Below are 16,095 nucleotides of genomic sequence, written 5' to 3' on the forward strand. Positions count from 1 at the left end.
ATTATTTTCAAATCCTCTCTGCTACAGGTCAGGTACCAGGCTTCTGCTAACATTGCTCTGTTACTAACAAAGGAACAGGATTAGAACAGGAAATTACAGGCCAGTCGGTCCAACCTCAGTAGTGGGAAAGTTATTACATAGGATTCTTAGGTTCAGAACATGTCTCCACTTGGAGACACTGATTTATCAAGTATGGACAGCATGAATTTGTTAAGAAAAAAGTCATATTTAACAAATTTGACTTTTTTTTTTAAAGCACTAGGAATGACAATGTGGCTATCTATTTGATGTGGTCTGTGGATATTAGCAAGGCTTTTGAAAGGCAGGAAGCCAATATGGTAGAGGGGTGTGTGTGTGCGTGTGTGTTTGGCTGTCTCTTTCCAGTGAGATGTTACATAACTTGATGCTGCAGTCCCTGCTGTTTGTTGCATATATTAATGAGTTAGACTTAAATGTAGGGGATATGATCAAGATGTCCATGGTGGCATAAATTTGTAGTGCAGCAAATAACAAGGAGAATAGCTACAATCTGCAGACTGTAAACAGACTGCTTGGGTCAGGTGGACCTAGCAGTCACAAATGGGATTCAACCCAGAAAAATGTGTGGTAATGTATCTGGGGAGGATTACTCTATAAATGGTAGCACTCTGGAAAATAGTGAAGATCAGGTGGATCTTGATGTGTATATCCAGATTCTGAAAAGGTAACAAGACAGGTAGGTATGGTGGGTAAGGCAGCACATGGGGATACCTGCCTTTATAAGTACAGCACAGAATACAAGAGCAAGGCGGTTATGCTGTAGCTGTACAAAACTCTGCCTAGGGGAGAAATGGAGTGAGCTGTTCATTTCTGGTAACATCATAGAAAGGTTCTGACTGCACTGGAGATGGTGCAGAGGAAATATACAAAATCTTGCTCCAGTTGGAGCTTTGAGTGAGGTTAAGGTTAAGGTTAAGGTTATTTTCCTTGAAGCAGCAAAGGCCAAGAGGGGACCTGTTACCCGTGTACAGGTTATGAGGGCACAGATAGAGGAAAATAGGAAGGCTTTTTTTCTATTAGAACAGTCAATAAATCAAGGGACAAAGATTTATAAGGTTCTCAGAAGAGCTGAGGAGAATTTTCTACTCCCAATGAGGTTGCTGGAAGTCTGGAAATCGGCTTAAAAGTGTCAAAGAGTCAAAAACGTATGTAACATTCATGCAGCATTTAGACAGTCACTTGTTTGGAGGCGAAGGCAACACTATGGGTCAAAAGGTAGAAAATGAGATTAATATGGTTGACTAGAACAGAGTGGCCAAATGACCTTCTGTGGTTCAAATTCCTAAATCTAAGCTGATTACAATTGCTAATGAAGCATCAGTTAGCCACAATTTATTTCTGCTTAACTTTAACCATTCATTCTCTTATAGTTCCTAGGATGTTACCTTGAAAGATAAATAAGGCTAAGGTTTGGCAGATTGCCAGTTAGGAGTTTTCACAAAAATTTGCACTGTAGTCATGTCAATTCTTAGAAACTGAGCTGCCATTTGGGAAACCAGATTTTGAGCCTACATTTCAGGCAACAAAAAGAGTACTGGAGAATAATTCTGTCAGTCTCCAGAACAGTTTATGCCAGTAGTTAAATGCAAAATGAATGCAGAATACCTTGATTAGGAAATAAGGAAAACTACATAGAGAAAAGATACATTTGGTACAAATCTAGTTGTACAACTCAAAATAAGCCAAAACAGCAGAAACGAGGAAAACTACAGGAGCATGAGAAAACGACCCATTTTTAACGAGTGTTAAGTTAAATTACTTTTCAGCAATTAGTTTGAAGATGAGCCAGTGATCATTATCACTGGTTTGATTATTTTCAACGTAGTGTATTTGCTTCAGCCTGTGCGCAAACGAAAAAAGTCCCAACCAAATTGCAATATCAATGAATGTGTTCACAATTTAGTTTAATGCTGCAACTTTTCTAATAAATTTACTCATTTTCACCTTTTAACCAGAGTGAATGCCACTAGTCCTTCACTCTGTGCACTGTAATCTTCTTCAACTAGTTTAATTGTCCAACGAACTGAACTGCAAACTTGGTGCATGTTACTGCAATTATATATTTTACTCAAACCTATGAATGATAAGTCTGGCAAGGCTTTCTCCATGATGCCATACTAGTTTGAATTCATTCAACATGGATTAGATCACACTCCACGTATCACATTTTGGTAATCAAGATTACTAGAATTCAGAATGAAGAAGATATACACAAATCAGAACTGAAGACATTAATCCCACTGCACTAATTTCATAATTCAGTGCAGTAATAATGCCTGTTGTTTATATTTGTTTCTGAGACTGTTCTAGTTAGCAGTTGAGTCATGACTGTATTTCCCATTCAAAAAAGTTGCACAGAGATGGATCATTCAGCTATAAATTGGCCCTTATGTTTCTGTTACTCCTCAGTGAAGAACAGGATGCCCTGTGCCAAAGTTCCTACTTCTTTCAGATGAAAATTAAAGGTTATTACAGGAGCTGGAGCACCTAAATAGGAAGAACTTAAAACTGAGTGGGGGAAATTTGCTGGACATGCAGCAACTAAATCAATGGGCCCCTGCATTAGCTACACAAGTTATGATGCAACCTTGTAATAGGAGTTATTTCACCTCTGCTTAGTGTAACACTTTGCTTAAATGCATAACTCAACTAAAGCAGACTGACAAAACACCAGAAGGCGCAAGAGACCTGACTCATCCTTGGCACTATTTTCTTACCCTTTGAATTTATAGAACTGCAGAGTAGGTGCACCACTACAATAAAAATACAAACACAGACACCTTGGAACCAGTGACCTAAAAATAAAGTGTGCCTCATGGATACAGTTCTTTGTCTTTCCTAATGAGATCACTGTACATCTGATCATATGTAGTTTTGAAATCGTATATATTTGGCTTGTCCGGGGCCGGTCCTGGTAGTTTCACGTGCGTTCCTGTGCCAAACGATCGGACATTGAAGCCTTTTTTGCTGTAAAAGAAGGGAGAAATAAACAACATTAAAATTCAGAAAATCACAAATAATTTCAATATCAACCACGAAATCTATTAAACGACTGGATTCTTTACAAATTGTATGAACATTTTGGAACCTGGAGGATTTGAGAAACTTAGCAAGTCTGGCAGCATGTGGACAGAGAAACAGAGCTAACCAAGTCCAAAAGACCACTGCAGAACTGAACTGCTGTTCTAAAGTTTACAAGACTCAGTCAACTCTTTCTCTCCACAGATGTTACCAGATCAGAGTTTCTGCAGGATTGTTTGTTTCAAATTTCTAGGATCCACAGTATTTTACCTTTGTACCTTAAAAAGGATTAATTATTTAAAACCAAACTGAAAGCAGGTGCAGGAAGACATTCAGTTTCTGAACTAGCTAGGCAGTGCTGGTAAGAGAAGAAAGGAGGGTAGGTGGAGTACTGGACACGGACAGGTTATTTAGTGGTCTCCACAGATTTCAACTACAGCTACTTCATGACCAGTCACCACGTATCCGCAAGTTTATCTGCTAAATAAAAACTGCGTTCAGGATTTGCTGCACAGCACAAAAAACAGGGCATTTTGGCCAGCCAATTGGTATTAGGGAGGCACATTGGCTGAATGGTTAGCACTGCTGCCTCACAGCTCTTGGGACCCAGGTTCAATTCCGGCCTTAAGTGTACGGGGGAAGTTTGCATATTCTCCCCGTGGCTGTGTGGGTTTCTTCTGGGTGCTCCAGTCTCCTCCAACAGTTTAAAGATGTGCAGGTTAGGTGGATTGGCCATGTTAAATTGCCCATAGCGTCAAGGGGTGTATAGGCTAGGTTAACTATGGGAAAACACAGGGTTACAGGGATAGGATTGGATGCTCTTTGGAAAGTCAGTGTGGACTTGTTGGACCAAATGGCCTATTTCCGCACCAATGGGGCTCTATGAATTCTGTAATTTGATTAATAGCTAATTTTTCATTGTGTAGTAAATTTAGAGTAGTCAAATGATTCAATGACTTCAAACTAGATCTTGATTGAAATTTCACTTTCCAAATTTTACATGTTAGCTGTCTTGCTATTTGCCCAATACTCAGTGACTTGGAGACAGTAAGGATCACTGATGCTGGATGCCAAAGTTAACAGATGTGACACTGGGAAAGCACAGCATGTCAGACAGCATCCAAGGAGCAGGTAAATCAATGTTTTGGGCCAAAACCCTTTGTCAGGACTGGGGAGGGGCAAGAGGAGCCCAAAAGTAAATACAGGGATGGAGGGGGGGGGGGGTGGATTTTTGAAGCTGAAGTCAATATTGAGGGCATGGGGCTGTAAGCTCCCAAGGCAAAATGTCAGGTGTTGTTCTTCCAGTTTGCATTTGACCTCACTCTGACAGTGGAGTTGGCCAAGGATGGACATATCACCAGGGGAATGGAAGGGGGAATAAAATGGATGGCAACCAGAAGGTTGGGTTGGCTGTTGCACACAGAGCATAGATGCTCCACAAACTGGTCTCCAAGTCTGTGTCTGGTCTCCCCGATACATAGATCTGCGTTGCATTTCAGATGCTAATAGGGTGCATATTTATGACAATTACCTGGGCACAGCCTCCGTGTTCAGCTGCTGCCATTCACTGCTAGGTTTCAAAATACTTCAAAAGTTCTTAATGCTTTTGAATCTGAGCGCTAATTAGCCCAATTGAAAAACTGCATTTACTTCAATGCTCACATTTGCAAAATAGCGCATAGTCCAAAGAGTCCCAACCAGGATCTTCCATAAATGAACTTCCACAATAAATACTGTACAGAAGGGTCACTAGATGTTTGGCTTTGTCAAGCAGAGGTATCAAATCTGAAAAAATTTTCAAGTAACATACCCACAAGTGCTTAAATGGCTAGATTATTTCAAAACAAAAGATAATTTGCACCCATAGTTTTTGTAAAGATGTTTGCATTCTCCGACACAAATATCATTTTTCTCTTGTTTATTCAAAAATTCATAAGTTATACAAATAGAACAAAAAGAAATTGGAGGGCTGAGTGGTGTCAGCAGCTGCAGAGTGCTACAACTCATCCTGCAAGTTACTTTAAGTAGCAGCTTTGCATTGACTATGAATAGAAAATCGAACAGCCGCAAGCAGTGAAAGAAAATGTTTTCAAACAGCAACAGAACAGTCCTATGCAAAAAAAATGCTAAAATTTGAATAACACATTTATTAGGAGGTAAAATAAAAATTATGAACCAAGATGCCTGTCTGCACTTCTTTATTGTAAGTAGTGATGCACACAAGCTGTCACTGCATACGTAAAAGGAGCTAGATTTTCAACAGAAGTAGCTACAAGCAGAGTCACATTCCAAATAATCAAAATATTTTTTAATACTCTGTACTAGAAAAGTACTTTCATTAACATCTCAGTGTAGAAACAGCAGGAAACTGGGGCATCAAACAATGATAAAGGCTGCATAAACAGTACTTGTTCCTGGCTCAGTTTGTGGGCTAGTTATTCTTTATAGGTTTCAAATTGATTTGGTCTACAAACTGCCATTTAGGGGACAAATTCAGGTATATCAAGCAAATAATCAAGCCTGAAACCATTCAGGGTGCCGGGGTGGTGGTGGTGGTGGTGGGGATGAAGGTTGCGAAAAGCAGCAAAATTGTTTCATCAACCATCTTTGACAGAAAACTACAGGCAAGCCCACGACAGAACTCAACGACTCAAACAAACAATTTTACAGAAAATGAATTCAGCAGGCAGATAATATCTCACTAAGCAATACTGATGATTACACTGAAGGAACAGTCCACAGAAGTCCAGCTGGTGGGCAGAATTAAAGCTTGTGCACAAGACATTTGGGATGGTATTACACCACACAAATAATCAAAGATCCTTGCCTCACTATTTGGTCAAAGTCAGTTGATCTAAGCCAGAATTGTATTAGAGTCAACTGGTCTCCATGTCTGGGTGGCAGGGGAGAAGGAAAAAGAAACGTCAATTGTTTGCTAATGGTTACTTCCTAGAAAGTCCTCAAGAAACGCTGGGCAAGGACAGGCCATTTTAGTATGAAATCAAGGGCTTTCATGGAGTTGTACCCCCACAAGTTACATTGAGAGAATCACAGACAATGTCAAAATTTGCATCAAGCTATTGAACTATCAGTTTTCACTTGACTAGCACTTTACAATCATGTTCCCTTTCCAGATGGAAGGCGCAAGGTGCATCAGCCCATTAAATACTGTGGTCTGAAACAGAAATTTAATTGAAAACATTAAAAGCAGTAGATAGCACAGGATTGATGACTGCTCATTATTTAACTCATTAGAAAATACATTACACAGCATAGCCAAACAAAAGTATGCAAACTTAAGAATACAACTTTTGACCTAAAGAACTGACAGGTTTGTGGAAAATAAATTTTTAGTACTCATAACCACTGCTGTTTAAACCACTGCTCTAGACAGGTGAACCCCAAACATCACTTATGAGTAAACATTCCTCCTGCCCACTTGTAGGGCATCACAATAATCCACAGTGGCTCAGTGATTAGCACTGCAGCCTCACTCTGCCAGGGACCCAGGTTCAATTCCAGCCTCAGGTGACTGTGGAGTTTGCATATTCTCCCCATGTCTGCATGGGTTTCCTCCGGGTGCTCCGGTTTCTTCCCACAGTCCAAAGATGTGCAGGCTAGGTGGATCGACCATGCTAAGTTGCCCATAGTGTTTAGGGGTGTGTGGGTTATGGGAGGATGGGTCTGTGTGGGATGCTTCAAGCGGCGGTGTGGACTTGTTGGACCGAAGGGCCTGTTTCCACACTGTAGGGAACCTCATCTACTGTGTCTCAGACAGAATTAAAAACTGTTCTTTAGAAACAAAAACAAAGTTCAGAACTCCAAGTGCTGCCTTGAAAAATATATCCTTGAAAAAAAAATGTTTGTATATCTGGACAAAGTAGTTCTTTCGGAACTTAGAGCCACTGCAATCACGAATGGCCGAATGCCAAAGTTGCCTTCAGGAAAACACCACATCTGACAGTCAAAATGAAACTACCAGTTCCTAATAGGCATTGCACACCAGTCTGATTTCACCTGAAACTCTTCCAAATAACACAGCCTTTCATTTAAAGACTCATCTAGATTCACACGTTCTTGAATTCCATGATTAAAGGGAATGAAACTAGACAACAGAGTTGCAAACAACAGCTGCAAATGCTACCTAGACACGTTGATTCAAGAAAAGGTAGGTAACAGAATTTCAGGAAGGATTTGAATTTGGAAATCAACTAGGGTCAATTTAGAAGTCTAAGTAGTCTTAAAAATTATTTCATGGAATCAGAGCACACTGCTAAGGTCAGCATTTAATGGCCAGTCGCGTGTCAGGAAGTGGTGAACCACCTTTTTGAAATGTTCAAAGTATCTAGTGTAAGTACACCTACAGTCCTGTTCCAGAAGCAGTTCTGGGATTTTGATTCAGAAAATTAGAGTGTTATGGCTCCACAGTAGGATTGTGTGCAGCAGTGTTGAATGATGAACTGTAGGAATATTTAATCTGCATTAGAGATTCTTGAAATATCGAAGGCAAGGAATTTAAACTCACCTCCATTGCCGGTACACAGGAATAAGAAAATTCCCAGAACAGAGAGCTTTAAAGGACATATTGGACACAAGACTTGCTCAGTAGGGTTAAAGTCTTGTAGACAGTTTGAAACCCAGTGCACTCAATCCAAATGATGCAACATTAATTGAGGCAAATGGGATCAAATAGTCTGTCAAATACTAAGTTGTTAAATTCTGGTGTGCACAAGATCTTGAATTTTTACTGATAATTACAAAATGTCAAAAGCATCACTAACACATTCTGAAAAAGGACACAGTAAGAATAAGAACACTATGGATTTGATTCATTTAATGTGTCAGATCAACAGGCAGTTTATCAATCTTAATGTTGAAATATTCTTTTTAGAAGGGTTGTTATTTATTCAAAGGTCCCAAACATATTGACTGATATTGGAAAAGTTCTGCCTCATTTGGCCAAATGCTATTTACTTCATCCAGGCAAAAATTCCATGCAGTAGCCTAGACCAGATGTAGCCAAACTTTCTGCATTGTCGTGGTGAATAGCATAGGCACTTGAAGATCACATACTGAGTTTAAAATTACAGTCCAATTGGTCTGCATTCATTTAAAGTCTTGAGTGCAAGAAGTCTGAGCATTCTGATTTTCATTAGTCAAAAGCACTTTTAATAACATTTACACAGAAGAGCCCAGCAAGCCCACTTTTGTTCATCTAAGTAATGGACCTCACCCATGCATGTTCTATTCCCATATCTCCTGTTCTTTCAACCTATCAACTTGTCCAGGCGCATTCTTAAACAGCTGCGATCAATTTCAGAGTACTTGTTTTCAAAATCCTATGCCATGCCTCAAGTCTCTCTTAATTCACAAAAATCGAACTAGTAATTACTAAATAGAAACAAGAAGAAAATTGTGCTGCCTGCAAATTGCTTGGCAAAACTCATAGCTGATGCCATCCCACACCCCCAACTTGACAATCACATAGATAAACTTTTCATTAGGGTATCCCATATGAACAAAATCAAACTACAGCTGCCCACAGACCAAGACCTGAACTTTACAGGGAAAAAAAAGAGTTGCACAGAAACTCAGTTATGTTTACACAGAAAGCTTTGAACTGTTTTGTATTCAGAATAAAAATCAGAAAAAAACCTGCAATCAAATTGCTGACTACTTAATAAGTTGTAGTTTTAACGGAAATTTGATTAGATTACTTGGGTTCAACATTGCAGCTACTTTATAATATGATTGTCACGTTACATTAAAGAGTATTTTCTGTTGCATTTCCAACAATCTGCAAGAGGGCATAGTTTCACCTCATGTCAACAATATCTAGAGTGAATGCAATCTGATCTGATGCCCAATCTAATACTGATGGGAAATAGAGAAACACTTTGCATGGTAAAAGGTCACCGTACTTCAAGTGGATTCTGGCCATAGAACTGAATGTAACATTCAAGCAAAGCCAAACTGCTAAACAATTGCAATGACTTAAGATTAAAAACTGATTAAAAGTGATCATATTATTAGAGATTTGAAGTATTTACCATATATTAATATATTCCAAAAGCCATAAAATTCGTAAGATAAATAGGGCTCAAGATAATTCCGAAAACTCTTTCCAAATGGGTTTTAAAGTTGGATTCTGTATGAGGCAAATTTTACATCCCAAAAAAATACACAATTTGAACTCAAATTCACACATCTGACTATTACCGCTCTGCAATTTGATAGCTACGATATTTCAGCAGCAGTTCCTTCAAATATCCTAATTCAAACATGTGATTTGTTTAGGCTTTACTTATGCTTCTGTAACACCCTAATGAGTATTACTTAATTGATTTGAATTTCATCTCATATTGCATGAATTAGCAGGAAATGCAGAGTAACCATCCTCTTTGGGGATGGCAGAGAAAACATTAAAAACTCAGTTACCCACTTCAAAAACTAATCACAATAACTTAAAATCTATAGTGCAGAGGGAACTATGGACTCTGATCAAAACCAAGGGCTGACTGAACTTAAGATATAGAAACTGTTTTTATATAGCAATAATTCCTTTCTGAATGTGAAAGAATCTCTGAAGCTTTCAGCTACAGGCTACTATGTACTTTAACCATTCTGTTGGAAACTACACCTCAAAATTTCAAAGGCTTGGGTTTATTTGGATGCGGGTATTAAAAAATTAAGATGAATTCTGTTTTGTGCATTGTTTTAAGATTCACGGAAGCCAAGAAACTTAGATTACAAACAAATTTCACGGCCTCTAGAATGACTGTTTTGCAAGGGTGAAGAGAACTTAACAAGCAAGGAGGGAAAACAAGTAAAGAAAATAGTGGGATCTAAAACAAAAGCAGTCAACCAAGTGAGTTTTCAGGTTAAACAGTAAGGATTAAGAAAAACACACTTTAGAAAGCTTCAAAAGACAGTGTAAGATGGATGACACAACCATCGCCTGCAAAGTGAGTAACATTTGGAGAAGTTCAAAGCAAGCAACTATGCAGAGTTTCCTGTTCCTTTTACAGAGTAGACGACATCACCATATACCTGTACCTGCACAGCTGCAAGTACAGTTTATCTTTACTGAAAGAGGAATCAGAACAAGAGTTCCAGATGGCAATGTTCAAAGAGCAGAATTTTTTTAGAAAATCATTCACGTAATGAGGGCTTTGCTGGCTGGGCCAGCATTTATTGCACATGCCTGATTGTCCAGAGGGCAGTTTGGAGTCAGCCACATTGCTGTGGGTTCGGAGTCATACATAGGCCAGATAAGGCAAGGACAGCAGTTTCCTTCCTTAAAAGCATGTTAGTGAACTAGGTGGGGTTTTTCCAGTAATTGGCAATGGATTCATGGTCATCCTTGGACTCTCAGTCCCAGTTATTTACAGAGTTCAAATTCCACCAGCTGCGGTCGCAGGATTCCAACCCAGGTCCTCAGAATACTACCTCGGTCTCTAGTTTAACAGACTAGTAATTATACTACAAGGCCACTGCAATGATTCAGTAGTTTCAACCAATGCTTTTAATGAGATTTGCATCAAAGCCAAACTGAATATTTCTTCGCATTTGGCTCGGCCAAGACATTATCTCTTAATTAAATCCTGAACAAAATTACAAAACTTTTAAATCCACCTTTAATTGCCTCATCTAGTACTATTCTACACACTATCATGTATTTGATATCAATCTGTAAAACTTGTAAGAAACTATTCTGCATAGAAATCCTAGCATTTTGAAACACTGCACAAAAGCTATAAAAATGTAATTATTCAGCTAAAAAATTTCAACTTTCCACTGACTCAAATAAAACTACCACCCAGGTAGAAAGCCAATTCAAGCACAGTGCCTAGAGGCAATTCCTGATAACTGCCAAGCTTGCAAATCTCAGTTGGGTGGGCAGTTAACTGGTTTAACCAGCTCTGCTCCGTTCAAGGTAATCAGATGGTCAATAGGTTTTATCACTGTTTTAGTCAGAAATTGCAAGATGAAACTCATAACCCCACGTTGGTACTGAAGTGCTATCTTCCAGAGAAGACCAGTCCTACTCACACATGAACTCGGACTACATTTCGCATGCAGTGCAGCAATGTTGCAACATTATCTTTATTGTTTCCAAATCATGACCTTGTCCCACTAACTTCAACTTAGTCCGACAGTACACCTCTCTGGCTCTATAACCATCAGATCTCTGCACTTTTCCAACATAGTTCTCTCGTCTTTCACCAAAGCAAAACTGTTACACTATGACAACTCTACTTACAACTGCATAGGCCCCAAACTCTGGGAAGTCAGTGCCTGCTTATCCATCAATAATGGCAACTTGTGAAGTAGCAGAGATAATTAGCAACCACAAAAGCTGTCCAAGGCAAGATGGCCAGGAAAACAAGAAAAAAATTCACTAATATGGATGGAGATCACCACAAGACAGTTTGCTGAAGCTGTACTAGGATTCAGGGGATATGAAGGTAGAAAATACTTTTCCTTATTTTCATAAGGATATGGTCCTTCGTTATTCAGCCAAAACAACAGAATTTATGAAAAAAAAACAATTACAGCCTAAGCATTCCAGGGTACACACTGTATTGGATTTAGCACCATGCTTCCATAATTTGCCAAGGGTTTCTAGAAAGTTAAATCAAAATAAGGTTACAAATGGATTGCACCAACCAGGGCTAATGGAAGTTGAAAGCAATACAAGATTTACCAAAAATACATGTTTCCAAATCTGGTACTTTGTAATTACCAAGAATGTACAGCACAGAACCAGGCTACTCACTCCAACTAGTTTGCACCAAAGCACCCCATCTCCTCCCTAAACTACACCTATTTTATCTTTGATTTTGGTCTGTTTTCTCTCACCTATTCATCCAGTTTTCTTTCAGTATTCCATACTTCAGCTGCTCCCTGCACAGAGGGGTTGTAATGTCCATCTTGTGAGTGTAAATAAGTTTATCCATGATTAGTAACTACCTTGTACTATGGGTCTCTAGTTTGAACCACCAGAAGGAACACATCTTCTCCACATCATCTCCACCCAACTCACTATCATTTATGAGATCTCCATCACATCAAGATATTTTTCTTGAAAAAAATGAAAAGGGGACAAGACAGTAGTAACAGACAACATAATATTGCTTTTTAAGGGTTTAATATTTACCCCTATCCATTACAAGGCCAAAAATACTTCTTCTGAAATACTGTGCGCTTTTGTTATTTTTAGCCAGAGACATTCCCAAGACTTCAAAGTGGCACTAGGTCTGCACCAGCATAATAGCCTGAGCTAATGCACCTGGCATCTGAAACAATGAAGACAGTCAAAATGAAAATGCAGAAGTCAGGCTTAAATTAGATTTACAAACAAGCAAACCATACTTTTCCTTTAAAGTAAGCACAGTCTGATACTGCTACATGTGGGTAGTCCAATCCAAAAATGAAATCATGGAGCTTGCCAGCAATTGCTAGCTGAAGTCATGACCTTTACCACTTTTAAACACATCTGACTAAATCCCCATGAAAGCCAGTAGAAAACTGAAGGAAACAAGTATTTTCCATCAAGAGAGAGTCCCTTTATGTCAAATATTTGCTCAATCTTGCATGACTAAATGATTAGCGGAATCAAAGTTAGAACAGTGTCACTTGGAAATTCATACAACTCTGTTCTCCTAAGTGTGATGGAGCTATGAAAAGAGAATTCATACAAAACAAAAATTCTCTAGGGTTATGGACTACACTGAACAGGCTCACTTGAGACCAGTCAGTGGGAAAGAGTTAAAATATCCTTTGGGGAAAGTGTATGCACTGTTAATAAGGGACACTCATTTTGTATTAATCACTTTCCCCAATTGAAAGGTTAACTTCTTCTAACATAATAATTAACTGAAGATAATGAAGAACCAAGAACAAAGCTAATGGAGCAAACATCAGTAATCTTAGGTGACCAACAATTCAAGCCACCTCAACATGTAATTGCTGAGACTAATTAAAGGCAAACCATATGTGGAATCAGAAAGCAACTACCCACGTTGCTCATGAAATAACACACTTCGGTGGGAAATATAGGTTTTAGGTTTCTCGAGTTGAATTAGGTCCTCACTCTTGCTCAAAGGTCAGATTTTCTCTAGAATGAACTGAGGATAATAAAAGAGCAATCCGTAAAACACAAATCTCCGCAGAAATGCAAGATAACACAGCTGCACAGGGAGATTATTGTTAGAAGTTAGATATACTCAAATCTTTTGAAAAGCTACGCAAGACACTTGGGCATGTTAACGCATATTTTAAAATTCAGAAATGCTCCTGTAGAAAAGTTATCAAAAAGTGATCTGAAGCTTTTGTTTAAAACAAAGTTTCATTTCTGACCCTGAATTAAGCATATTCAAATGATTTAAAACTTTGGAACATCAGAATCTCAGATTCAAAGTCTGCCAATTTTCCAACCCCAGTATCTCACCAAGGCCAGTGACCAGGACCAAGTCCAAAAATATTGCTCTCAGTAAATTCAACATCCATGAACTGACCCAAAAAACACTCAAGCAATGTTAGCCTAGTCCAGGAGTCAGCACATGATGTTCCTGTGCTATTACAGAGGACTGAAGTTTGGCTGGGGCCAAAAACAACACAGCAGGCTCTGTGCTTTATAGGGTGGTTGAAATGAGCAGTCTTTATCACAGAATCCCTACAGTGTGTAAGAAGGCCCTTCGGCCTAACAAGTCCACACCAACCCTTGGAACATCCCACTCAGATCCATCCTCCTATAACCCACACACCCCTGAACACTACAGGCAATTTAGCAGGCCAGTCCACCTAGCCTGCACATCTATGGACTGTGGGGAAAAAAACCCAGAGTACCCGGAGGAAACCCACACAGACACTGAGAATGTGCAGATTTGGCAGTCACCCGAGGGTGGAACCAAACCCGGGTCCCTGGCGTTATGAGGCTGCAGTGCTAACCACTGAGCCACTGTGTCGCCATAAAGTCCTACTCACCTGAACAATAGGGATAGACATTGCAGGAGAATGCAGTCAATCATTTCAATGACTGCATACAGGTCAAAAGGAATAGTAAGCCTAGGGCATATCTAGGATAACATTTGCAACTCTGCGATTGTTTCAGTACCGTGGAAGTAGCAAATTCACAAATGAGCAGGCTCAAAAGAAAGCACGACAGCTAAAACAAGCATTGATTGTCAAAGTAGCAACACATGCAAAGGCCTGATGGGAAAGGGACAATGAAATGTGGCAAATAGTTTACAAAGGCAGATGGCTCTTGCGGGCAATCACAAAATGCAATTTGTAAATAAGAAAACTGTAAAATGGAGTACTCCATGTTCAAAGGCTACATGGAGACGAGAAAAGAAAATTAGGTGAGTTACATTTTCGTAGTTATTTGTAAGAGAATACGAGATGGATCTAAGATTGGAGTCCAGAACCATTGCAAAGTGGTAGTGGTAGAAAGAGGGGGCGAGACACGAAAGGAGGTGAAACATTGAGACAAGTTTGCGAAGATACTCAGAGAAAAGGGTAGAACAGAGATCTCACAAAGGCAGGGAGATCATCACACATTCAAGGGGTGTGAATGGTCATTAAGAGCCAAGGCCTAATTATGCATTCCTGGAATCTAGGTGCTAAGACGACAGAAATAAAGAGGGGAATGAAGACAAGTCATTGGTCTTAAGACTTAGGAGAACGCAAGATGAACCACACACCAGCAGACAGTATACGGCTAGGAAGAAAAGGTTGGCCCAGAAGCGGCACAAAGACTCGTTTGGTGGTATAACGGCGCGGGAGGGGAGGAAGAGAGGATCAAAGAAACAGAGGGGAACGACAATCAAGTTCTGTTACAGAGGGTGCGGCCACAGCATGGACTCGGCGTCAGGCCCAGGCCGTGGAGTTAATCTTTTGAGGGCGCGCGCTGGGCCCGGAACGATGGAACGGCTTCTAGAAGGTACGCGATGGACCCAGCGGCGGACAGAGGTACAATTCCCGGAGGGACGCAGCAGGCACAGAGGCTGGGTAGGAGGGAGGCGGGCAGACAAGACGTCGGGCCCGGTTTGCTCACTCCTGGCTGGCAGGCCTGGCAGGCGGCGGGGCTGGTTACCTGAGGATACTGTGCGCCTCCATACTCCGGTTCTGGTTACTCGAACACACCACCGCCACTCGCAGCGGATTCTGGGGCATCTCCTCCTCGCGCCGTCGCCAAAAGTAACGAAAATAAAACGACCGGAAGCGGCAACCGCGCGACCGGAGCCCGGTCAGACACAAAATGGCGGCGCACTATCACCTACTTCCGGCGGCAATAATCCAAGTGCGCACTTCCGATAACGGAAATGACCTCAACTGAGGAGCGCACCCGTCTCCATTTTGAGTGTGGCGTCCAGTTGAATCCCCGACCAGGCAATTACAAGACTGATATTCTTAATCGTGCCTTTTTATTGAAGAGATTCCAAATCCTCAGTTTGTTTTTAAGCTAAAGATACGTTTAAGCGTTTTAGAATCAGCTCAGTATGTTTGAGGAGTGGCCATTGTTGGGGGATATGCCAACTAAGTCACAAGATGTCACTGACAGCCAGGGGATGATGATTAGGTAATCTGTTTTCGCCACATTTTGGGCCTTCTTGGGGTGCCGGGGTAGAGTCAGTACGTGTAGACTAGGAGGCCTAGAAGGATGGGTATTGGGGAGTCAAAAGAGAAAATTTTCCTGATGCACTTTGTACTTGTGTAATGAGATGTTTTACATCTGTCAGAGAATGTCATGTTTAAAAGACAGCCTATATTTTCTGTTTTTGTGCCTGGAGTAGAACTTATAAAACAGACTCAAAAGTAGCTACGAACTGACCACAGCCAGCACAGTTCCCGAGCCAACATTTCTGTTATATAAATAAATTTAGTTTATACAATTCTAATCCAATTTCTTATTTACAAAATAAGAGGATTTGTTCCCAAGGAGCTGATTTTCAAATGTTATTTTAAAGTAGTTACAATACTACCTGCTAGTATAAATCTTTTATTAATTGTTGTCCCTATGATGTTTAG

General features: G+C 40.1%; 1 protein-coding gene across 1 annotated transcript in view; it reads right to left on the minus strand.

Annotated features, from left to right (window-relative positions):
- The window catches only part of ssu72 (SSU72 homolog, RNA polymerase II CTD phosphatase), an 80,637-nt gene extending 65,290 nt beyond the window's left edge, over nucleotides 1–15,347 (minus strand). Inside the window, exons 1-2 of the mRNA XM_048561588.2 lie at nucleotides 15,161–15,347; nucleotides 2,863–3,006 (exon numbers count right to left, since the gene is read on the minus strand). Of these exons, the coding sequence (XP_048417545.1) occupies nucleotides 2,863–3,006; nucleotides 15,161–15,240 (224 nt within the window). The 5' untranslated portion in view covers nucleotides 15,241–15,347. The remainder of the gene's footprint in view (nucleotides 1–2,862; nucleotides 3,007–15,160) is intronic.
- Between the last annotated feature and the right edge of the window lie 748 nt (nucleotides 15,348–16,095).

This window comes from Stegostoma tigrinum, chromosome 28 (assembly GCF_030684315.1).
Source record: "Stegostoma tigrinum isolate sSteTig4 chromosome 28, sSteTig4.hap1, whole genome shotgun sequence".
NCBI classification, from domain to species: Eukaryota; Metazoa; Chordata; class Chondrichthyes; order Orectolobiformes; family Stegostomatidae; genus Stegostoma; species Stegostoma tigrinum.